The 21,947-nt window shown below is 49.0% G+C and overlaps 12 protein-coding genes across 34 annotated transcripts; 4 read left to right on the top strand and 8 right to left on the bottom strand.

Moving 5' to 3' along the window:
- Window positions 1-44: 44 nt before the first annotated feature.
- PPTG_02773 (hypothetical protein) lies at window positions 45-5,809 on the top strand (the record flags this gene model as incomplete). Its single annotated transcript, XM_008894037.1, has 4 exons — window positions 45-104; window positions 170-306; window positions 377-520; window positions 580-5,809. The coding sequence occupies 4 exons, from the start codon at window positions 45-47 to the stop codon at window positions 5,807-5,809; spliced, it is 5,571 nt and encodes a 1,856-aa protein (XP_008892285.1).
- A 254-nt stretch (window positions 5,810-6,063) lies between these two features.
- PPTG_02772 (hypothetical protein) lies at window positions 6,064-8,374 on the top strand (the record flags this gene model as incomplete). The annotated part of the gene is made up of 4 exons (XM_008894036.1): window positions 6,064-6,664; window positions 6,730-7,434; window positions 7,530-7,679; window positions 7,752-8,374. The coding sequence occupies 4 exons, from the start codon at window positions 6,064-6,066 to the stop codon at window positions 8,372-8,374; spliced, it is 2,079 nt and encodes a 692-aa protein (XP_008892284.1).
- On the bottom strand, window positions 8,259-11,031 carry PPTG_02771 (hypothetical protein; the record flags this gene model as incomplete). The annotated part of the gene is made up of 1 exon (XM_008894035.1): window positions 8,259-11,031. The coding sequence occupies one exon, from the start codon at window positions 11,029-11,031 to the stop codon at window positions 8,392-8,394; it is 2,640 nt and encodes an 879-aa protein (XP_008892283.1). The 3' UTR covers window positions 8,259-8,391.
- Window positions 11,032-11,145: 114 nt separating this feature from the next.
- On the bottom strand, window positions 11,146-12,877 carry PPTG_02770 (hypothetical protein; the record flags this gene model as incomplete). The annotated part of the gene is made up of 6 exons (XM_008894034.1): window positions 11,146-11,704; window positions 11,770-12,009; window positions 12,092-12,159; window positions 12,229-12,412; window positions 12,484-12,587; window positions 12,656-12,877. The coding sequence occupies 6 exons, from the start codon at window positions 12,875-12,877 to the stop codon at window positions 11,146-11,148; spliced, it is 1,377 nt and encodes a 458-aa protein (XP_008892282.1).
- Window positions 12,878-13,004: 127 nt separating this feature from the next.
- Window positions 13,005-14,449, bottom strand: PPTG_02769. Of its 2 annotated transcripts, XM_008894033.1 has the most exons (2): window positions 14,206-14,449; window positions 13,005-14,118 (listed from the first exon to the last, which is right to left on the bottom strand). In XM_008894033.1, the coding sequence occupies exons 1-2, from the start codon at window positions 14,359-14,361 to the stop codon at window positions 13,180-13,182; spliced, it is 1,095 nt and encodes a 364-aa protein (XP_008892281.1). In that variant the 5' UTR covers window positions 14,362-14,449; the 3' UTR covers window positions 13,005-13,179. The 2 variants fall into 2 exon arrangements, with proteins under 2 accessions (XP_008892281.1, XP_008892280.1); XM_008894032.1 differs by having other exon boundaries at window positions 13,005-14,449.
- Window positions 14,450-14,924: 475 nt separating this feature from the next.
- Window positions 14,925-15,152, bottom strand: PPTG_02768 (hypothetical protein; the record flags this gene model as incomplete). The annotated part of the gene is made up of 1 exon (XM_008894031.1): window positions 14,925-15,152. One exon carries the CDS (start codon window positions 15,150-15,152, stop codon window positions 14,925-14,927), a length of 228 nt encoding a protein of 75 aa, XP_008892279.1.
- Window positions 15,153-15,213: 61 nt separating this feature from the next.
- Window positions 15,214-15,456, bottom strand: PPTG_02767 (hypothetical protein; the record flags this gene model as incomplete). The annotated part of the gene is made up of 1 exon (XM_008894030.1): window positions 15,214-15,456. The coding sequence occupies one exon, from the start codon at window positions 15,454-15,456 to the stop codon at window positions 15,214-15,216; it is 243 nt and encodes an 80-aa protein (XP_008892278.1).
- A 437-nt stretch (window positions 15,457-15,893) lies between these two features.
- Window positions 15,894-16,085, bottom strand: PPTG_02766 (hypothetical protein; the record flags this gene model as incomplete). The annotated part of the gene is made up of 1 exon (XM_008894029.1): window positions 15,894-16,085. One exon carries the CDS (start codon window positions 16,083-16,085, stop codon window positions 15,894-15,896), a length of 192 nt encoding a protein of 63 aa, XP_008892277.1.
- A 525-nt stretch (window positions 16,086-16,610) lies between these two features.
- On the top strand, window positions 16,611-18,015 carry PPTG_02765 (hypothetical protein). The gene is made up of 3 exons (XM_008894028.1): window positions 16,611-17,326; window positions 17,402-17,474; window positions 17,555-18,015. Exons 1-3 carry the CDS (start codon window positions 16,683-16,685, stop codon window positions 17,666-17,668), a joined length of 831 nt encoding a protein of 276 aa, XP_008892276.1. The 5' UTR covers window positions 16,611-16,682; the 3' UTR covers window positions 17,669-18,015.
- PPTG_02764 (hypothetical protein) lies at window positions 17,476-20,000 on the bottom strand. Of its 21 annotated transcripts, XM_008894010.1 has the most exons (11): window positions 19,783-20,000; window positions 19,646-19,672; window positions 19,479-19,557; window positions 19,088-19,396; window positions 18,881-19,023; window positions 18,694-18,817; window positions 18,579-18,626; window positions 18,426-18,515; window positions 18,273-18,350; window positions 18,152-18,192; window positions 17,476-18,081 (listed from the first exon to the last, which is right to left on the bottom strand). In XM_008894010.1, exons 1-11 carry the CDS (start codon window positions 19,944-19,946, stop codon window positions 17,919-17,921), a joined length of 1,266 nt encoding a protein of 421 aa, XP_008892258.1. In that variant the 5' UTR covers window positions 19,947-20,000; the 3' UTR covers window positions 17,476-17,918. The 21 variants fall into 21 exon arrangements, with proteins under 21 accessions (XP_008892258.1, XP_008892260.1, XP_008892272.1 ...); XM_008894012.1 differs by lacking the exon at window positions 19,646-19,672 and adding an exon at window positions 19,704-19,709 and having other exon boundaries at window positions 18,152-18,350; XM_008894024.1 differs by having other exon boundaries at window positions 19,088-19,557.
- Window positions 20,001-20,023: 23 nt separating this feature from the next.
- Window positions 20,024-20,780, top strand: PPTG_02763. 2 transcript variants are annotated; one of them, XM_008894005.1, is made up of 4 exons: window positions 20,024-20,125; window positions 20,196-20,305; window positions 20,372-20,396; window positions 20,469-20,780. In XM_008894005.1, the coding sequence occupies exons 1-4, from the start codon at window positions 20,076-20,078 to the stop codon at window positions 20,593-20,595; spliced, it is 312 nt and encodes a 103-aa protein (XP_008892253.1). In that variant the 5' UTR covers window positions 20,024-20,075; the 3' UTR covers window positions 20,596-20,780. The 2 variants fall into 2 exon arrangements, with proteins under 2 accessions (XP_008892253.1, XP_008892254.1); XM_008894006.1 differs by having other exon boundaries at window positions 20,024-20,305.
- Window positions 20,600-21,790, bottom strand: PPTG_02762 (hypothetical protein). The gene has a single exon (XM_008894004.1). It carries the CDS (start codon window positions 21,707-21,709, stop codon window positions 20,849-20,851), a length of 861 nt encoding a protein of 286 aa, XP_008892252.1. The 5' UTR covers window positions 21,710-21,790; the 3' UTR covers window positions 20,600-20,848.
- Window positions 21,791-21,947: the final 157 nt, after the last annotated feature.

Genomic DNA, 21,947 nt, shown 5'->3' with positions numbered 1-21,947 from the left:
CCCTTCTTGCCAGTAGTTTTCTTCTTGCTCAACTTGGGTCGAGAATGGGGAACTTGAATTCTAGCGAAGGTGTCCAGTTGCGCTTCTTAGACGGATGCCCTGAGGTTTGTATGCTTGGAAGAATAAGATGCCGCCAAACTTGGAGAATAACTTATGCTTGCATATTCAGATCCCGCAAGCCCCTGCAGAAGATCAAGTTCAGCTCCAATTCGACGAGCTCCTGCTCTCTGCTTGCGCTGATGCTGAGATCCGCGACGAGTTGAATGCAGCAGAATCAATTCAGAGCAAGTGGGTGTATGCTTTTCTGTAAGTACTAACGTTACTCCAATAAGAGGACTTACATTGACACACTAACATTCTCGTACCCGTATTACAGGAGCAAACTTCCACAAGGCAGCGTCGCGGAGGAATGGTTGGATCCACGTGAGTGTGTGGAGCTTGTACGACGTTCCCGCAGCGATATGAAATGTGTACACGACCTCTACCTGGCTATTCGGGTAAACATTATGATCAGATCTGGGTACGATACTGTCGCTGCCGTCTTTTGCTGCGTGGCTAACATGATTGCTGCAATTACAGTGCGTGGCTCGAGAAATTTGTCTCGGAGAACGGAATCGAAGAACTGGCGGCCCCTTTACAAGTTCCCGGAGGTGCTTCAGTGGACATGTGCAACGAAATAATCAGCACCCTATTCGTACTCGCCAACAACAACAATTGTATCTCGGCTCTCCTGAAGATTTCTGAATGCTGCCCGATGCTGTATTTGCTCTTTAATTCCTCCTCTTGGAGCGAAATTAAGGTGCGCTCTCTAAACCTTTTGGGAATACTTTGTCGCCAAAGCGCGATGGCTCAAGACGCGATAATGAACGCGTTCTCGTCTAAAAGTCTGGAGAATCAGTCGCTCCAACCGTTGGTCTCCAAACTTGAACAGAATCAGTCGGACATTGCTCTCCAGCTTGCTGCGGTAAAGTTTGTGAACGCCTTGTTAGACACTCGCGATAAGAAGAAACGAGCATCAATTTGCGAAGATCTCAAGACAAATGGGTATCTCAGTCTGCTTGAACCGTACAAAACTCATGATGATGACGCTAAGACACAATCTCCACTCATGGCGTCAATGATTGCCCAAGTCGAAATGTTTTACGATAATTACGGTGAATCTGCACAGGATGGCAAACTGGGAGCCTTACGACTTGCACTCGGCGATGCGTTGAATGCCAACCTAAATGGTCTGGAACAATCAAGTCAGATTAGTCGGAAGGATAGCTTTACGACAGGTAACCAAGGCGAAAACGACGAGGCTGGAGAAGCCACAAATCCTGAACAACAAATAGACGAGAGAAGTGTGAGTGTGTCGGCGTCACAGTGCACAACCAGTACCACAGAAAACTCACTGAAACAAGCTAATGAGACTTCCAAAGGTCCTGCTGTGATCAAGGAAACCCTTGCGCCTTCGAGTGATGCTAAACTAAAGCAAACTGGGACGAATTCTAGCATTGCGGCCTCACCTTCAGAGTATTCCACGCTCGATAACATTCTCAGTCAACTTCAGCAGAATACGAAGAACCTGGACCATCAGACTAATGAAAAGCTAATCAATCTCCTGCAAAAGCTAGCGTTGACGCTATCGGACGAAACTGGTGCTAGCAGAGCTGTTGATCTCCTGGATAAGAGCTTGTCTACAACTCAAAGCCCAGAAGGAACGACAGAACCGACAGCTGAAGCGAAACCACCAGCTGAGGCAAAAGCTAACCAGGAACCAGATTTACTAACGCGCGTGGGTTTAGCGTTGTTTCCGAGCATGGGTGAACCATCATTATCCGTGATGAAGCCATCCTTATCCGTTACCAAGCCACCTCTATCTGGACGCCCTCCCTTATTCTCTGGTTTCGGGGATTTCTCGCTGCCATCATTGTCTGCTTCAACTCCCACGAAAAGCTCCGTCTCCAAACCATCACTTACCAGTTTTATTGGAGCTGACAATGCTGCAAGACCCACCGATTCACCTGCAGCCAGAGGGACCAAAATATCCTTGCCATTTTTCCAGAGTTCGAGGAAAGGACCTGGACTCGGTGTGACACCAGCTTGTACGCCAATTGCCACTGCTAGCGTTCGCAAAGATGCAAAGCGGCCTGTATTCCCTTCATTCCCGTCCCCTACTCGCAAGGAAACATCCAAAATTCCACCTTCGAAACCTCAAAGCTCAGAGACTGCACCAGTTAAAGCAACGGTTGCTCCTCCCGTCCCAGCCTTACCTCCGATTGATATCGCCCCAGTGATTCAACCTTTGGAGGTGGTAAAGCCACTGGTGATCGAATCGGAATCTACTGATAATTCCAATGCAATTAAGGCTCCAGTCTCCGAAACGGACATTTCTAAGTTTCGTAAACTCTTGTCGATGGGGGCACCTCGTGAAGCTGTACGTGCAAAAATGCAACAAGCTGGAGTAAACCCAGATCTACTCGACGAGCAACAGGGCTTTACTCCAAAGGCATCACCAAAGCCGCTGGAGAAAGCGACACCTCAAGTCTCTAAGGATTTTCATGGACCTGACGTGTCCAAGTCGCTTGAAGCGGTCAAGGCGAAAATAAGCCAGGCAGCTAATTTACTGGACCAGAAGGAGACTTCAGTCGAAGCCAGAAAGCCCACACCCACACCTCCACAACAAGAAACAGCATCTGGTGCAGACGTTGCCAAATTCAAGAAGTTACTCTCGATGGGGGCACCTCTAGCTGCTGTGAAAGCCAAGATGACTCAAGCTGGATTGGACCCAGCATTACTTGACAGTCCAAGTTCTAAGCCAACTTCAGCTGTTCCAACTTCTACTCCAGCGAAAACGAAAGTAAAAGATGATCCCAGCTATGCCAAGTTCTTCAAACTGCTGTCCATGGGGGCCCCTGCTGCTGCAGTGAAAGCAAAAATGGTCCAAGCTGGTCTGAATAGTGATCTTTTGGATACTCCAGACGCCGAGATGCCGACGAATGGAACATCTTCTGCCTCCACATCGCCCCCCGAAGCTCAATCCAATCCTCGTGCTTTGCTTTCGAATATGATATCAAGTCGTGCAGCGCCTCCAACTGAACCTCAAACTAAGGTGAAAGACGACCCCCAGTACGCAAAGTTCTTCAAACTATTGTCGATGGGTGCTCCTGCTGAGTCTGTCAAGGCTAAGATGCAGATGGCAGGGCTCCAACCAGAGCTTTTGGATACTCCTGACGCCCCGTTAAGGCCTATATCAAGCGAGCCCACCGGTCCAGCATCGCAGTCTCAAGTCAAAGTAAAAGACGATCCATCTTATGCTAAATTCTTCAAGTTACTTTCAATGGGAGCTCCAGCCGAGTCAGTGAAAGCAAAAATGAAAATGGCAGGCCTTAACCCCCATTTATTGGACACTCCCGATGCCACGATGCCCAATGCTAATGCCCCTGCTGAAGCTGCTAAAGCTACAGTGAAAGTGAAAGACGATCCAGAGTATGCCAAGTTTTTCAAGCTTCTTTCTATGGGTGCACCTGCTGAATCTGTGAAAGCTAAAATGCAAATGGCTGGACTAAAACCAGAACTTCTTGATACCCCCGACGCCGATTTACCCAGTGGCAATAACCAAGCTGCTGCTCCATCTCAACAAGTAAAGGTTAAAGATGATCCTGCGTATGCAAAGTTCTTCAAGTTGTTGGAAATGGGGGCACCAGCTGAGAGTGTCAAGGCTAAAATGAGAATGGAAGGACTACAAGGAGATCTCCTTGATACACCCGACGCGTTCTTACCCAGTGCAGCACCCGCTACTCCGAAACATCCTTCAGCTCCAACCTCAACAGCAGCACGTAGAGCTCATCTATCTATCGCGATCAAGCCTGCCAGCAAGGCGAAAACCAGGTCTTTCTATTGGCAGCAACTGAAGGCTGAAGCGATCAAAGGAACGATTTGGGAAGAGCTCGATAAGGAGCACAGTAATCAGAGCAACCAAGACCTCTTTACGCTTACAGACAGCGAATTGGAGTTACTGGAGTCCGAGTTCCCACCACCAGCTGCTAGTGGGCCAGGAACTGGCACTCGACGTGGAGTTATGAGTGGCCTCTTATCGCCAGGAGGTCCTGCTTCTCCTGTAACCTCACCTAGAATTGTGTTCTTGATCGACCGTGCGCGGTCCAACAACATTTCGATCATTGTCAAGCAGTTCAGGATGAGCAACGCAGCTCTACGAGTGGCAATCATGAAGATGGACTCAGAAGTGCTAACTCTCGATCGAGTCCAGGGGTTGATCAAAATTCTGCCTACAGAGGAGGAAATCGCTGCAATCACGGGGTTTAGTGGAGACCCGACGACGCTCAACGGGGCCGAATTGGTCTTGAAAGAACTCATCACTGTACCAAGACTAAAACAGAGGCTTTCAGCATTGGAAACTAAGCATCAATTCCCTGCCTTAGTGCGAGATCTCCAGACCAAAATCAACAAGATTCGAGTGGCTAGTAACGAGATAGCACAGAGTGCCGACCTCAAGACTATTCTACTGGTAATTCTTCAAGTCGGGAACAAAATGAACCAGGGCACTGCTCGAGGAGAAGCCAAGGGCTTCCGGTTGAATGATCTGACGAAGCTGGTGCAGCTCAAATCTGTTGACAAGTCCGTCACTCTGCTGCATTATGTGGCACGGATGATTCGAATGAAGAAAAGCAATGTGGTTCGATTGGGAGACTCGTTAGCGTCGCTATATGATGTCCAGAGTATCTCGATCCCGGAGCTCCAAGGTGACATGAACAGGATCAGCGATATCACTGAAAGTATCAACGTTGAACTAGCAGCTCAACGTCTGAAGAACAGGATTGAGGAGAAGGAAGAGAATGATTTATTCGTCGAGTCCATGACTGTATTTGTGGATGAGGCCTCTAAGGACGTCACTACTTTAAAGAAGGATCTGGACGACACGTTGCGGTTGATGCGAGATATTATGCTGCGGTTTGAAAAGAGCACGGATGAAGAGGAAGCTGCTGCTCCTGCACCTGACACTCCACTCACACCGGCAGTTTTATCGGGAGCGGGAGAATTCTTTAGTATCATTTATGAATTTACTATGGCACTCACGAAAGCAGACCGCGAGAACGAACTGAAGCGGATTCGCGACGAAAAACGACTGAAGCAGCAGGAACTCAGGGCCGCAACACCTCGGAGGAATGCTGGCGATCGTGCTGCGCTGACCAGATTTAAAGGGAAGACAGAAGCTACAGGAACGTCCAATAACCCGGTGACTACGGCTGATGATAGCGTGAAGTCTGGAGCGGAACCTGAAACTTTAACACCAAACAACGCCACCAAGACACCAGAAACTGATGCAGAGAAAACGAAATCTTCAACATCGGCAAGCGAGGACCAGGTGGTTGCCGAAGTAGGTGTGGAGGAGAAGGCGGTGCCTGAGCTTACAGGAATTCCAAATACCGCACTCAAGATTCCTGGAATTGTCAAGGTCTCAGCTCTACCGAGTGTCCCTGCTTCGCCACTGAAGAAGGTCGTTGGAGGAATGCCTACTGGTATTCCTAGTCCAATGAAGCTGAAGTGGACTAATTCTTTAGCTTCGCCCACTGGAAAGAGCGCAAATCGTGTGGTTCCTTTCGATGCCGCCTCACTCAACGAAATCAAGTCCAAGTTGAAAACTAAACACGCGACCAACAATGAGCCCCAGATGCGTGGGTCGAAACCTGAAGTTGAAGGCGATGGTGACAATCAAGACAACAATAACAATGAACCTGCCACACCAGAGAAGACTCTATCGGAAGTGGAGCCTTCTGCTCGCGTAGCCGTAGAATCCGATGCATAATTTTTACGGAAAAATAAATATACTAAACTGAAACTTGAGATTTGGTACGGTCGTGAAAAGACACCTTCACATTGAAAGTTATTAGGGCAAATGCCTACTTCAGTGACGTTTGCTTTACTGTGGTTGAGCTCTCTCCTCGCTGCAGTTGCTGGGATTTATACGTGCCCGTCGACGGATCATTTGTATGTTGAATTATACCTATAATTTAAGTACTTGGCACTAACACTACCGCTTATAGTTTGTCGATTGTATCTATGAAGAGCTATGTTGAAGGTGTTACAGCGTCAGAAAGCAGTCCAGAGCGCAGACTTACGACAAGTATACTCAGTTCATTCAGAGCGGTGTACAAGAAAGGCTTGAGAGGGTTTCTGGAAGGTGGTGTGTACAGTCAGTCGACTCCACTTGCCTGTGCTGTACAATGCGATACCGATCCACTGTGTCTGTCCTTCGACTTTGAGACTATCACTCAAGACTGCTACATCTCTCACACAGATCGCTATGCGCATCCAGAAGCATTTCTTGACTTCCCAACTGGAATTTACTATGAATGGCAGGGAGTTGTGGACACTCCCGAGATTGAGCCAAACGGTGGTCTATTCAATACTCAAGTGGTAGTTCGCCTTATTACAGCCAAGCTGGGGGCAGCAATTCACTACCGTATCATACCTTCAACTCAGCTCCAGACTACGAATCTCACTACAACTGACTTGTTTGGTTCTGATCAAAACTTCAGTATCGCTGCAAGTGGAGACGTTATCACACTTCCAACTTACTCTTGTAAAGTTTTCGTGATTGCCGCTAAGGAAGGGATGGACGACAGTGTCGCGGTGGTCTCCAATGAGTTTAAAATATTTCGTAAGCTGCTTAATTTTTCTGCTGGAAGCCTGAAATTGTTCTGACTTAAATGTGCATCGTTGTAGCATCCAAATACGTTTACCTAGTGCCATACTTCAACAGCAATTTTCATGGTTGTGTGACTCGAATCGAGCTTGATCTCAAGGGCAAGAAACGACCTCGTCCAGCGCGATTCCTCGAGTTTAGCGACTACGAAACACCAAACGGTATTGGTCCGTACGACAACCAAGTTGCTGTAATCGACTTAGTGACTCTGGACTCGACTTTTAAAGGATTTTATGGTGGATTTACTGCTTTTTCAAAGGTGCCATTTGTGAATGAAACCTATCTAGTCCCAGCTGCGGATGATCCAAACTACAATGCGACCGCGTGGCGAATTGTGTTGAAAGCTCAATACGCAGCTTCAGCGACACACTCAGGTTTCGGAAAACCCGCCGAGGTAGAACAAGACGTCGAATATTTGTATTTGGTGCCATATTATAACGGCACAGCGTACGCGTCTAAGATACTTCGAGTCATGGCTCTCACATTCTCGACAACGCCGATAGTGGAGATACTTGATTTGAGCACCGTTGATCAAACTCTCAAAGGATTTGGATCAGCTTTTACCTACGATTCCTATGGCTATTTAGTTCCTCGTGAGAATGAAAACGGGCTGTTCGGGAAGTTAGTACGTTTTCGGATCGATAGTTTTACAACATCAAGCGTCGAGGTGCTAGACTTGGCAGCTATCAACTCGCGTTATGTGGGTTTCAGCAGCGCGATAACGTGTAAGTTTTCCCGACTATCGTTCGAATTTCTCTAACTGTATGCTATTTAGATGGAAGTCACGCATACTTGGTTCCTTTTCGGAGGCCATTAACAGGGGACGAACTTACTATGAACTTGCGCGAATTCCCCATTTCGAACTCAGGATTAGTTGTTCGTGTTAACCTGAACACGTTCCGCGTTACTGGGACCCTCGACCTTGCACGCTTTCACCAAGATCTATGCGGATTCAGCGGAGCCGTCACAGGTACACATAGGCTCAAAGCTTTTGGGAAATTTTACAACTGATTATCCTCCTTTTTTTTTTTATGAATTGTAGTGACACATTTTGCTTACTTCGTGCCATACATGCGGGTAAAGCAGCCTGACTCGGAGGAGGTGAATCCGTATTCCGGTTTGGTGGCCCGTGTGGATCTTCGCGACTTCACATCGGTGCGGTATCTTGATTTAACTCTTGTTGATAGCGGTTTGCGTGGATTCAGGAGGGGCTTTGCGTATCGCCAATACGTCTTTTTGGTGCCTCATCGCTCGAAATTCTTCGACCTGATGGGCCCCACGCAGTCTGGCAAAGTCGCACGAATTGACACCAATAATTTCACGCCGAGTGGGGTATCCTTTCTAGATTTGACGACTGCACTGCGAAGTCAGGTCCCCGATTTCGCCGACAGTGATCTTCGAGGATTCAATGGGGGTGTTGTGTCGGGGAAATATGCTTTCTTCGTACCATATTTCAATGGAGCTACATTTTCAGGCAAGGTGTGCAGAATCAATCTGGATAAGTTTGATGAAGTGCAAACATTAGATTTAACTCAACTCGACAGCAACCTCCGTGGATACAGCGATGGAATTCTTTCAAAGGTACAAGAATCTCTCGAGGCAAACCTGTTTGATGAGTTCCAGATCCGAGTGGGAACAACAGATCCGTATGACTACACCTACTAATCAAAGGTTAATATTTTCTAGTAGCCGAACACACGAACGTTAAGCATTTCTTCCTCTTTGCTCGCGCTACCCCCATCCTTGCTTGCAATGTGAAGCACATATCTTCCTCCACCTTGTTTTAGGTCACTGTTCCAAACACCGTGATAGCTGTTGCCATTGTTGTAAGTCATAACACCTGCCCCGTGACGTCTACCTTTGTGAAATGTACCTTCAAACACTTTTCCTGAAGCATACAGTATTTTACCATGCCCCTCACGAACATTCATGAGCCATTCACCTTCATAGGTGTCACCAGACGAAGAACAAAAGAAGCTCCCAAATCCATGCTGCATTTCGTCGACAAACTGACCGCTGTACACATCGCCACAGGGCCACGTGAAAGTTCCCATTCCGTCACGCTTGCCATAGTTCCAGTCGCCGTCATAGATGGTACCGTTTGCATAATGATATTTGCCTTTACCATGACGACGCTCGTCATCCAACAGCCCTTCGTACTTCTCTTGTTGGATAGTGGTAGGATTCCACGTAAATATTCCATACCCATGGCGTCGGTCAGCGCGCCATTCACCGTCATAAATATCTCCATTCCGGTAAATAAATTTTCCTTTGCCGTGTTTCTTGTTATCGAACCATTGTCCTTCATAAGTATGTCCAGTAGCGTACACGATTTTGCCGAAACCTCGGATGAATCCGTGCTCAAAATGACCGCTGTATACACTTCCATCTCGCCATCGATAGACACCTTCACCGTGCTTTTCAGCGTTCATGAAGTCGCCTTTATATACATTTCCATTCGAGTACGTCATCGTACCCCGACCTTCAACATGATCGTTGTTAAAATTTCCAGTGTAGCTGCTTCCCCCCACGAATGTATATGTACCGTGACCATGACGTTTGCTGGCAACCCAGTCGCCAATGTACATATTTCCACTATCGAAAAATCGATAGGTCCCTTTCGTCCTGCCTGATCCTTCTGCCACACCGTGAACAAAATGTCCATCAAAAACGTCGCCATTATCGAAGAACAATTTCCCTTTTCCGTGTTGTTTTCCTTTCGAGAACTCACCAACATATTTAATACCCTCGCTGGAAACGTAGATACCATTTCCACTCCATCTTCCGCGCCACCAACTACCAGAGTAGACTGCTCCATTCGGATAAAAGCAAACACCGCTACCATGACGGAAATCCTTTTCCCAGTGACCTTTGTAGACTTCACCGTCTGCTGTGCTAAGTGTTCCCACTCCGCAAGCGAGGCCATCGACAGTGCTACCGATGTATCGATCTCCAGTGACCTTCTTGAACTTGCCAAACCCATTCGGACGATTGTCTTGAAATTGACCTTTATATCGATCTCCGTTCGCAGCGCAGAACACACCTGTACCATGAAATTTACCACTTTCAAAGTGACCGACAAAGCGTTCCCCACTAGGTAAAGTCAGAATCCCCACTCCATGTTTTGTTCCGTCTACCCAGTCGCCTGCGTACTCGTAACCATCGACACCTTGATAAATTCCTTTGCCGTGACGCTGATTCTCTTTCCATTGACCAACATAACGTCCACCGTTGGTATAAATCAATTCACCTAAGCCGTCAAAGCTCTTGGTATTTGCGTGAAAGTCCCCAACATAAAGGCTTCCAAACCGAAGCAAAGCTTTCGCGAACATTCGATCTTGTTTAGCTTTCCGATGCCAGGACGAAAGCCACTCAATGCTCATAACCGACGGATCCAGATCCTTAAGATGAGCGAGTGCAGTGGCGTCTGGGTCTTCTGTAGGTGTAGATGTATTTGAGACCAACGGTGTTGCTCCGTTTGGTTTACCAAATCCAAGCGCTCGCTTCTTCTTTGGGGCTTGGCCATGTGAGTTTTCTTGCTGTCCAGCTAATACCACCCAGTACTGCATACGATGTTGATGAGCTTCTTCTCTTTGTCGACGTAATTCTTCTTTAGCCTTTTGTGCTTGTTGCATAACTTGCAATTGAGTCTCACTGGGACCTAGAATTTCTCCCGTCACGGCATTATGACTGCAGATATTCTTGCACATTGGACAGGTCGGGAATGTCGAGGTGCAGACTTTCATCATACACACCGGACAGTACCAGATGTGCATCGTCCTGTAATGTTCATGGATCTCATGAATAGTTTTGGCGATGAAGCTACATTCAGGCCATTTACACACGAGAAATTCTTGGTAAGACTCCGGTGGGAGCCATTGCGAATCATGCGTAAAGATGTGGAAGTAAAAGTACTCGTTCGTGTGAGGATCGAGCAATTCTTGCCAGTTCTTGATCGTCCTCACCACTGTAGATCTCTCAAGCAACAACTTCAGTGCGATAGGACTATGAAGCACTTGCCGTAACTTTCGCTTCTCCTCAGCAGCCCGTCGACGACCGAGAAACCCACGAATGATTCGTTCGATAGCGATAGCAGCATAGTGTCGTCTTCGCTTTCTTGCTGCTCTGCAACGTCCTTTCCAACCACGATATCGACTCTGTAAAGAGGTCGCCACGAAGAATTTCATGTTGCGCTCGATCTCCTCTCTCAAGGCATTGTTACGACACAAAATCACTTGTCGAGCTGCAATAGCTTCCGCTCTCTTTTCAAATACTCGACGATACAGTTGTTGCTTCCGGTACTGCTCAATTGGATCGGACATCGTGCTTGCAACCAAGAAAAGTAAAAAAAAACTTGCTGAAAGAACACAGAATTTGTCTATTTCGAGTGGGTATAACGAACCAAGAAGAGCTCTGCGTCTTGTTTGATTCTACAATTACACCGTCTTCTTGCTCTCCATGTCCTCTGCTGTCTGCTTCTTGGGATAAATGGTCTTTTTAATGAAAAACCACACCAGCCAGAGCAGAACGAATGCGTTCACTGGGATAAGAAGCAGGAAAAGTCCCACCGTAGCCACAAACAAGCCGTCCCAGAAGAGGTGCTGCCAGCGTGGAATCGGACGTGGAGCTTGACACTGGGCCGCATCTTTCTCGGGAGAGTCCGAGTAAAAGGGCTTGGACTCAAATTCATACTGCAGCTTCACCTTATCATCTGCACCGCGGGTTTTCACCATCGCGACAGGGTGGGGCTTACTCTCCCAATCGAAATCAATCGAGCCCCAGTTGAGATGACCGTAAAAAGATTTCTGCGTCGGACGGAACTCCCACGGTAGTAGAAGGTTCGCGTAAGTGAACAGCAGAGCCATAACGTATCTCATCGATGGCACGTGAAACTCCATCCAGCTGTGAGTCATGCCGCTGCTGGTGATCTCAGTGAAAATGTTTGTCCCGTTGGAACACACAACTTGGTTGATTTCAGAAAAGTGTACGTCGCCACTACAATAAATGAGGCTCCGGTTAGAAATACGGTGAGTAATATGAACTTCACTGGACTGACAAACCTGAGCAGAATGACACCCTTGGCGTTTGAGGCCAGAAGCAGCTTAAACAGCCTCTCGCGCTCATTGGGGAAGCGACCCCAGCACTCAGCAACAGGATACCGGTCACCAGGGAGAATCTGAACTCCTGACACGATGACGTTGAAAGCAGCAGTCGACGTCATGAGCTCGTTTTCAAGCCACTTCCATTGGGTTTCTCCGAGGAATTTGCCATTTTTCGTGCCGTAGTTGTCGCGGTTGTATCTATTGATGGCATGCAGCCACGATCGAATCTGTTAGAGCCGTTTAATCCATCAAAACTCCATATCGCAAAATGAAGAAGTACCGGTTGTCGACGAGGATGAATTTGACGGTCTGCTCCCCCGATCCGATCGTGTACGACGTGTAAATACCCTGCCAATTTGACCACAATGCGCAAGTCAGTCATTTCCTCTACAGAAATAAATACATTATGGCCGGTACCTGTTGCTTACGGCGAGGCGTACCCTTCGGTTCGCCGATGAAATCCAAAAAAATCTGCTGGCTCTCCTCGCGATTTGTGTAAAACTTGCCACCATCGTTGATGCCGTAGTCGTGGTCGTCCCAGATTCCGATGATCGGTGTATTGTTGACAAAGCCCGCGTAGTCCTCATTCGCCAGCAGCTTGCTACAACATCAACAATACCAACAGCTGATTAGGTTTCCGCACCACCAGAACTCTCACATTACTAAACCCACTTGTATCGTCGAATAAGCACGTCACGCGAAGCCTCCACGAACATTTTGCGTGGTGGGATGGGGATCGGACGCGGCTCGCCAAGCTCCTTCACGTCTGCGTAGATCTGCACGCAATATATCCGTAAGACTCTCTATTGATGAAACCCTTTTAACTGGTTGGTGTATTGCTCACATTGTCACCCATCCAGACCCAGAGTTCGGGCTTATGCGCGGCGATATTCGTCCACAGCGGCTGTGGGAAGCTCTGGTCATTGCACGAACCGAAAGCGACCCGCTGCAGTGGACTCTTAAGGTCTTGAACGCTAGGCGAGTTCAGCACGGTGAGCTCCTCGCCCATGCACAGAGAGGAAGCAGCGGCTGCTGTAATGGCGGATACTATGGTCTTCCCCAGCATTGTCTCTATGTGGCCGAAGGACGAACGGAGAATGACGCCACGAAGCGAGGAATCGGACTCGGATCAAGCACATACGTACGAATTCTCCTTGCTATTCCGATATGGCTACATTTGAGACACATTTTGTTACATGGATACACGATGTTGTCCTATTGAAGTACTCAAATTGACGCTCCAGTACGCAATTGCTCCATGCGCACTTTTCATTGCTACTACAGTAGTACTTAAAAAAAAATTGCCAGACGTTAATACGTCCAGCATCTCAAACTACACGACATTTACTTGACTATCCCTCCTCAGCTTCACGCCAGTTTCTCCAGAACCTTTCCAAGCAGCGCTTGAGCCTCGTTGTCCTTGGCACTCAATTTCTCCTTCTCCACTGTCTCCAAGCGACATTCGAGACGAAACTCGTCGTGGCGCTGGTCCAAGTAGCAGATTGAAAAGCGAAGACCATTTGCCTCCACGTGGATTTTCGACTTCGCTTGAAAAGACTTGATGTGCATTCCGACGGGGGCAGTTTGGCGCAACATTACCTTTGTATGGAATATGTCGCCACCGTCGGGGGTGGAGATGTCAAGGTGGTTCTGAATGTCAGCTGACGCGTTCTCAGAGACCTCATCGCGGCCGACAGCGCGCAGACGGAAAGAGGTGTCGTTGTCGAGGATCACATCGTACGTGCCACGTACGTGGCGTCTACTGTAGGCATTGTGTAGCTTCCAGTGACCACCTACGAGATGGTACTTCAGGTCATGCGATTTCCCTTTATAGCCAGCAAGATGCACCGACAGCGTCTTCTGAGGCTCCACGTCCTTCTCCATCCACGACTCGAGATCGTCCATCAGAGCAACAATCGATGGCGACGACCGCGTGCAGAAATTGGACCAGCGCGTCGTGAACTCATCGAGGTTGCGGAGCTTCTGGAGCTCTGGCCAAGCGATGGTTGAGCTCTTGCAGCGAATGGATCTGAGCTTGAAACACAGCTGCCCAAACGCGACCTTAATCCTGAGAGGCAACTCGGAAGGCTTCTCCAGAAGGTAGTCCATGACGTTGGCCATATCATCTTCCCGAAACTCCTTGATCCAAGAGAGAGTCTCACAGGGAGTCTCCACTGCTCGTCCGGATTGCTGTAGGCGATACGGATACTCTAGGACTTGTTCGTCACTAGATGGCTCCGTGTCCTTTTGGAATGACCACCAACGGGTTGGTCCGTCTCGAGCAACTACTTCGAAGACCCGTTCCTCCTGCTTATTGATCGCGAAAGAGGCGAACAAATCCGTAAGTTCATCTTCTGCACTCTTCACGCCAGTTCTCGGTCCTTTTAGTGTCACCTTTCGGTCAGTTCCGTCCACCGAGCAGCGAACGCCGTGGTTCTCACGAATCGCTTTGCAGTAGCTGCCACCCTTGCCGATGACTGCACCTACTGGGACGTGAGCCGGAATGGCTAGATCTTTCGTTTGACTAAGAGCTGTGGTGTGGAAGTTCATCTTGTCAATGAGAAGCGATACCCTGGCGAGATGTGCCAAGACCGAGCGGAATTGCGAAGTGAGCTAGTCCGACGAGAGGTTCCATGGAGATACTAAGCAAAAGTTTGAGGCCGCCACGCAGAAATTACCATCGCAACTGAAAAACACGCGTCGCAGTGGATGCTTTGCTCTTGAACGCCGGTGACAGAACGGTCAGTACCTCGACCATGCACAGCAATGAAGATGTAGCTGTACTGCAATGGCGGATACGATGGTGTCCCAGCATGTCTCTAGGTGGTTGGAGGAGAAACTAAGAATGATGCTTCAGAAGCAAGAAACTCAATTTGAATGGTCAGAGTCCGAATTCTCGCTTCGTCCGAAATGAATAGACACATTGGGATTCTTTTTGTCGGTGAAGTACGTGGCTGAAGGCGGGCGCAAAATGCTCTGCACATAGCAATTTATTGTACCTATAAATCACGAGACGGCCATAGCGTCCAGCATTGCTATTCAGCTTGACACGTCAAACTACTTTTAAAAAAAAAAACTCGACTACTTACCCTCAACTATAGCAAAGCTAGCCATCACGCCAGCATCTCCAGCACTTTACCGAGCAGCACTTGAGCTTCGTTCTTTTCGGTGTTTAGCTTCTCCTTCTCCACTGTCGCCAAACGATACTTGAGACGGAACTCGTCCTGGTGCTGGTCCAAGTAGCAGATTGTAAAGCAAAGGCCGGAAGCCTCCACGTGGACAATGGACTTTGCTTCAAAAGACCTGATGCGCACTCCAGTCGGGGCCGTTTGGCTCAGCATCACCTCTGTACGGAAAAAGGTACCACCGTCGGGTATTGAGATGTCAAGGTGGCGCTGAATATCAGCTCACGTCCTCGGAGATCTTATTGCGAGCAATAGCACGCATTCGGAAAGAAGTGTCGTTGTCAAGGATCACGCTGCGCTTGCCGCGTACACGGCATTTACCGCACACTTTGTGTAGCTCCCATTGACCAGCCACGAGGCGATACTTTTGATTATACAATCCTTCATTGCCTGCAAGCTGCACCGATAGTGTCGTTCGTGGCTCCACGCCCTGCTCCACCCCCTGCTCAAGATCATCCATCATCGCAACGATAGATGGCGACGGTTGTGCACAGTAATTGGACTAGCACGCCGTGAACTCAACAAACTTGTGGAGTTTCTGTAGCTCCGGCCAGGCCATGGTTGAGTTCTCGCAGCGACCGGAATTGAGCTTGAAACAAAGTGACCAAACGCAATCTCAATCTTGAGCGGCAGCTCGGACCGCTTGTAGTCCTTGGCTTTGGCTATGTCTTCTTCGCGAAACTCCTTGATAAAAAAAAACTCTCAATAGAGGACTCCGACACTTGACCAGCTTGCTGTAGGCGTACGGATACTCCCAGACTTCCTCATTGCTAGTCTTCTCTTTGGTCTGTTAGAATGACCACCAACGGGTTGGTCCGTCTCGCACGAGAACGTCGACGGTTTGTTCCTTGCCCGATTTCTCAATCCCGAAGGAGGTAAATAAGCCCGTAAGCTCGTCTACCGCGCTTTCCACTCCAGTTCTCGGCCCCCGCAGCGCCACCTTTCGGTCGGTTCCGTCCACCGAGCAGCGAACGCCGTAGTTCTCACTTTGCAGTAGCTGCCACTCTTGCCGATGACCGCACCCACTGGGGCGTGAGCCGGGATGGCTAGGTTCTTCGTTTCGCTTAGAGGCGTGAAGCGGAAGCTCATGTTGTCACTGAAGAAGGAAAACCTGGCGAGATGTAGTAAGAACGACCGAGATCTGGAAATGAAATTTGGACGGTGAGAATTTCCAAGACCATTAGATGGTCATTAATTGAGCCTTTCATCGGCAACGCGTTCAAATTGAAAGGTTGTTGTTGCATTCCAACACAATTGGTAGCCACCTTGGCAGACAACGAGCAGTTATCACGAGGAAGCTGTACGATGATGCGCGGGTTGGCGCTGAGCACGAGAGCTGGTGATGAATCCACTTCCATTGCACTGTGATCGTTCTTGGGGGTTCAATCCGGACAAATGTCGTGTGAGTAAAAATCGACAAAGGCAGCATTTTGACCCGTTAACGAATGGCATAGAGAATGATGGTCGATTGCGTAGTGGCATGCAAATGTGGATGTTGCCACAAATTATAATCATGTGATGTCGTAAACCAGGCCAAATTTTAAGATTCACTCCTCCTTACAAACAGCAAGTATAAGTCTAAATGCGGCCACAAAAGCCACAAACAAGACTTGGTGCAAATCGTCTTTCACAACACAATTCTTCTGGTGCAGCGTAAAGCGGCAAGGGACACAAAACCACCATCCAATGGCTCTCCAGGGTAACGTGGCAATCTTGACGCGTCTGCAGGACGCAGCGGCTGCCGTACAGAAGTTCAAGCACGCGAACCCGCAGGTGGCGGACGTGACGGTGCTCACTGTGCCCGAGGGCTCGGATGTAACGCAGACTGTAGCCAACAGCTCCGCCGCAAAGGAAAATGCATTCGACGCCATCGTATCGTTCAGCGAGCAGACAGAGCAGCTGGGCATCGAGCTCGGAGCAGTGCTTCCTCTGCTCAAGGCTGGCGGCGTGCTGCAGCTGCACGTTGCCAATGTGCAGGAAGAGAAGAAGAACGCCATCCTCATGGCGCTGATGATTGGTGGCCTTGTAGACACAACTGACAAGAAGGAGAGCAGTCCCTTCTTCCCCAAGTTCTCAGACGCGGTCTGCTTCTCGTCCAAGAAGCAGTCGTTCGAAAGCACCGCCATCCCACTTGCTATTAAGTCCACGACGACGCAGCCCATTAAGAAGTGGACAGTGCTGGCGGACGACTTCGGTGACGAGCAGGACGACGATATTATCGACGAGGATACGCTGCTCGATGACACAGATGAAGTGCTGCAGGCGGCCAAGGCAGACTGTGGAGAGAAGGTTGGCGGAAAGAAGCGGGCATGCAAGAACTGCACTTGCGGGTAAGGTTTTTCTGCTGTAGTTTTATGAGTTTGAATGTTGTGGTTGACTCACGTTTTCCATTGTGTTTTACGCAGTTTGAAGGATGAGGACGACAAGCCGGTTATGTCCGAGAAGGACCTGAACAAGCTTGTGTCTGGATGCGGAAACGTAATATTCCTCACTGCGTATTTATTATTGTTCATAAGTTCTAGACTAACGCCGGTATTTTTGTTGAATCCATCTTGTAGTGCTTCAAGGGCGATGCCTTCCGATGCGGTAGCTGCCCGTTCCTAGGCAAGCCTGCGTTTAAGCCGGGCATGGAGAAGGTTCTGCTGAACCTGGATAACTCGGACGATATCTAAATTCGCTATTGCCTCAACTTCAGCAGTTGAAGATCATCATCTGCCTGAAATGGCCTGAGCGATCCAGCTGGAGCAGTCGAGATGCATAGTGATCGTGCTGGTACAGTAAAGACGCACCAATAAGCCACTTCATTCACTGGTACTTCATTGTTGTTGCCATTTTTTAGTCTCCTTGACATCTTTTCACTTTTTTGGTTGTATGGCATGGATCCACAGCAAATTTCTATCGCGCTAGCTCGGCCACCTTGCTTTACCGCATATCAATCAATTGGGTCGTGACCTGCTCCATCCACTTACACTCAAACGCGTCCGAGTAGATTTCAACATGGCTCGGGTGGGTGTGGAAACCCGTCAAGTTGCAGTTTTGAATCAGCTGCAATCCGCTTGGCTCTGTCAGCCGAAACACCCCAACACTAATACACAGCAGCACAGGCAGTTAGCGCCCAATTATCTACTGGTACAGCGAAACAGCAATGTACTCACTTTTTGCGTGGGTCACTGGGGGCAACAACGATAGCGACAGCCTGGGCAGTTTAATACAAATTGAGGGAGCATGGGCATTCCATGAGATGAAGAACGAGCAGGGAGAACGGCATGCATGTACCTCTGGTAAAATTGATTGAAATCCACACTGGGTGTGAACATCGACAGATGACAGGAAACAATCTTGCTTTGGATGTGTCTGCATGCAGTCAAGTACCAACGTTAATATCAACGTACAAGAGTTCAGTCTCCTATTATGCACGAGGAGTCTCACATGAATCCAGCCGAGTGTCAGCAGCTCATTGCTGAAGCAAAAATCGTAGAGCTCCTCTTCGTTTGTCATAGTGCACATATCAGACGACCCCTTCACAACCAGCACACGCACAGTCAAATAAGCAATAATGAACCTTTCTCGTTGCCAACATACCTCTTGCTTCGGGATGATAAGAGTTGTGATAATCAGCTTCCGATCGTACTAATCCATCGAGTAGCATCCAGATTAGTTATGGTAGCTTCAGCTTATAGTTGCATGAGAGACTCACCAATATTCCCGCTAATATGCCACAAGTTTCGATCCCGTAAGGTGGTCGGTTCGTGTTTGGCGAAGCCAGTAATGTAAACTGAGCAATGATACCTGAAGGAATCTCAAGCGTACGGATCTTTCCACTGTGCAGCAGCATTAGCTCCAATCGTGCACGAATGTTATATCGCTCAATATCATACACATACCTTGTCAAATTGGCAATTGCTTCTTGTGATCGCTGACGACTGAGAGGCGGCGCAGAATAGTGCGTGTGAGAGGGCTGAGTAGCATCAGCTGTCATCCAAGATGCTTTACCCACTGTAGGGTACGACACTGTGTTGCTCCGTTCCTACAGAAATGCACAGCGTTAGCCAACCCCAACGCAACTGCCTCGACAAGTCCAAGCTCTCTACCTTTTGACGCGGCTTCAAAGCGAGATTGAGTCGGGGTCGAACCTCCGCGGGTTGATTAAGTGTGCGCATGTCTTCCTTATTCGCAGCCCCCGCTGCCTGTTCCTTTGGCTGCTCTGCATTTTTCTTGGCCAATCGCATTGCCTGCAATCGCGCTTCCAACGCAGACATGTTCGCTTGTTCGGTCGCAAGCGCCGTGCTTTGTTGCTGTTTTTCCTGATTTAGCGATCGTTCATACTCCAAATACTCGAGCTCTTCCGCTTCCATGCCATCCAAAATTGCGTCGAAGAGCTTGAATCCTTCTGCAGCTTGCTGCATGCAGAGTTATATACACCCTCATAAGATACCTCCACAATGCTCAAAAATCCAGTCTGCTACTGAGATGCCAACATACCGCCCGCACCCACTCGCGCTCCTTACGGTACCGAGGCAGTTCATAGTCGTGGTGGGCAGTGATCACCTTCGAGCAAAGTCTGTAGAACACAACAAAGGAGCAAAAAAAAATAGAAAAGCTACTTTGTGAGTCTTCCACCAGTTCCGAGAACTTCACATGCATCTTACTTGATAAACTTGGCCAGGAACACGTAGCTGCAATGCAAAGGCAACAGCAAAAGCATACACAATACTAGATAATGAGTATCTCGGTCTTCGCAGCAGCCAGTACAAAAAAAATAGAACCTCTGCACGCTGGCACTTACGCGTTATCCCAAGCTCCTTCGGCGAAGTACGTCTCGGACTGGCGGTAAAGCTGGCGCGCCAACTGATAATAACTCTGCAGGCGCAAATGCTGCTTCACGGGGTCTACGCGGCAGAATGGGGCGAGGTGCGCGCGCCGCGCCACCAACCGCTCGCTGACGTCCATCACGACCGCGCTCTTTTTCGAACTGCTGCGTGAAAGGTGAGTGCTCCTTCAAGCGCACTTAAGCGGGGACATTTGTCGTCCCATAATGAAACCAAGACAACATCATTTGATTTTCCCGAAAGATCAAGCATGGCGGGCGAGACCAAGAGCTTGAGCGGCATGCAGCGTCGTGCGGCTGGGTGAGTCACGGGTGGACGCATATGACAGCAGAAGGATCTTTGTAGCTGACGTTGGAGTTATTGTCTTCAGCAACCGCGCGCACAACCGCATGGTGATCCAGAAGCTGGTCGTTTTTTCGATCCTAATGGTAGTGGTCCCCTTGACCACGTTTTACGGTGTGCGCAGCTTATTCAGGCCAGGTACGCTGCCTGACTAGGGTCTGATTGTATTGGGTGGTGCTGTGATTGATGATGTACTGATTGAAGGAGCACCATACGCGGATGCATGGGGGTAAAAGGCACCTGTAAAGTTTGTATGAGCGATTTCATGATGTATTTACTTTGTTTTGGTATTGTTCGCTAGTGGGTTTACGGCTGTGCTCTCAGTAAATATCGTGATTGGACTCTACATTTTGTCGGCATGGAAGGAGGACGACGGAAAGGAGATGACCCCACCAGTGGGGCGGTTCGCCAAGGCGAAGGAGCAATAGTCGTAGCTAGTTATCGTGTTTTTTTTTTTGTTTGGCAAAGAATACAGCGTCACTCGAAATGCAAAACCACACGAAAGCAAGCTGCGATGTGATGATCATTGCAATAGATTACAACAACGTTTCAGTCGTATTCGCGTGGCATCAAAGCATCTACTGCGTATTTTCATTGCTGAAGCACTAGGCCAGACAATGTTCATTTTGTTTTGATTTGCTATTCGTATATCTAGCTAAGATTACATGAGTCGTAGCTACTTTAGTGCTCGACACCCCAAGCGTAGGTGGCAAACGACATGTGACCCATTCCCCATCCGCTGAACAGCTTCTCCGCCTCTGGTTTGCTCTCCTCCATGCCAGCGCCAGCACCGACGACAAACGGGACGAAGTGGTCGGGCGTCGGGTGCGCGAGTCTTGCAGCAGGGGCGTTAGGCCAGTTGATAATTTGATCGCCACGCTGGCTGTAGCTCATCTTGGACTCCGCTGTGAAGGTGTTGTCGAGCCAGCCCTGGAACGCAGCAGCCCAGTCCTCAAGCGGGTTGTTGGGGTCGCGGCTGGCACGCATGTTGTGTGTGGCTTGACCAGAGCACAAGATCAAAGTATCCTCATCACGGAAGGGCGCAATAGCCTTCCCCAACTCGAAATGTGCCTTGTTGCCCAAACGTGAGTTGATGGACATCGTGACGATCGGGATGTCTGCCTGCGGGCGGATAAGAAGCATCGGCACGAACACGCCGTGGTCAAAGCCGCGGTCCACGAGCTTGGCCTTGATGTTGTTCTTCTCGAGCTGCTCCTTTACTTTTTGAGCGAAGTCCGGGTCGCCCTTGGCTGGATACTTGACTTCGTAGGCCTCGTCGGGGAAGCCGTAGTAGTCGAAAATCATGTCGGGCTTGGAGGCGGCGGAGATCTCGAAGCCACTGCTCTCGGACTCCCAGTGAGCGGACACATACAGGATACGCTTGGGGAGATTCGTGCCCTTCGGGTAGAGCTTGTCGAAGGTGGTGGTCAATGTGCGGGCGGGTACGCTGCTCTTGCTCATACCGGCGAAGCCTGAAGACAGCAGCCACAGAGGACCGGGTCCATGCGAGACAGCTACGACTGGGTGGCGGAAGGCAACCATGGTTGTGTTGTGGTATCTATACAAGTGATTTGTGCGCTTGAAGGCGAATTGCGGAATGAGCGTTCTGTTGGTGTGGTTTCGTTATAGTCGGTGTATACTTGCTTGAGGCCGTTTTTTGTTCTGATAACGCTGACGGATTTGGCGATAAAATGTAGGTGATGGAAGTTCCAAGCTGGAAATTCCAGTCCCCGGAGCTTGCAGCCATCGACGTTCACAAGCGCCGACAATTATCTCTAGA

Source organism: Phytophthora parasitica (assembly GCF_000247585.1).
Source record: "Phytophthora parasitica INRA-310 unplaced genomic scaffold supercont2.2, whole genome shotgun sequence".
NCBI classification, from domain to species: Eukaryota; Oomycota; class Peronosporomycetes; order Peronosporales; family Peronosporaceae; genus Phytophthora; species Phytophthora nicotianae.
The sequence above is the reverse complement of the archived record's forward strand: the minus strand, read 5'-3'. Positions and strand labels throughout refer to the sequence as shown.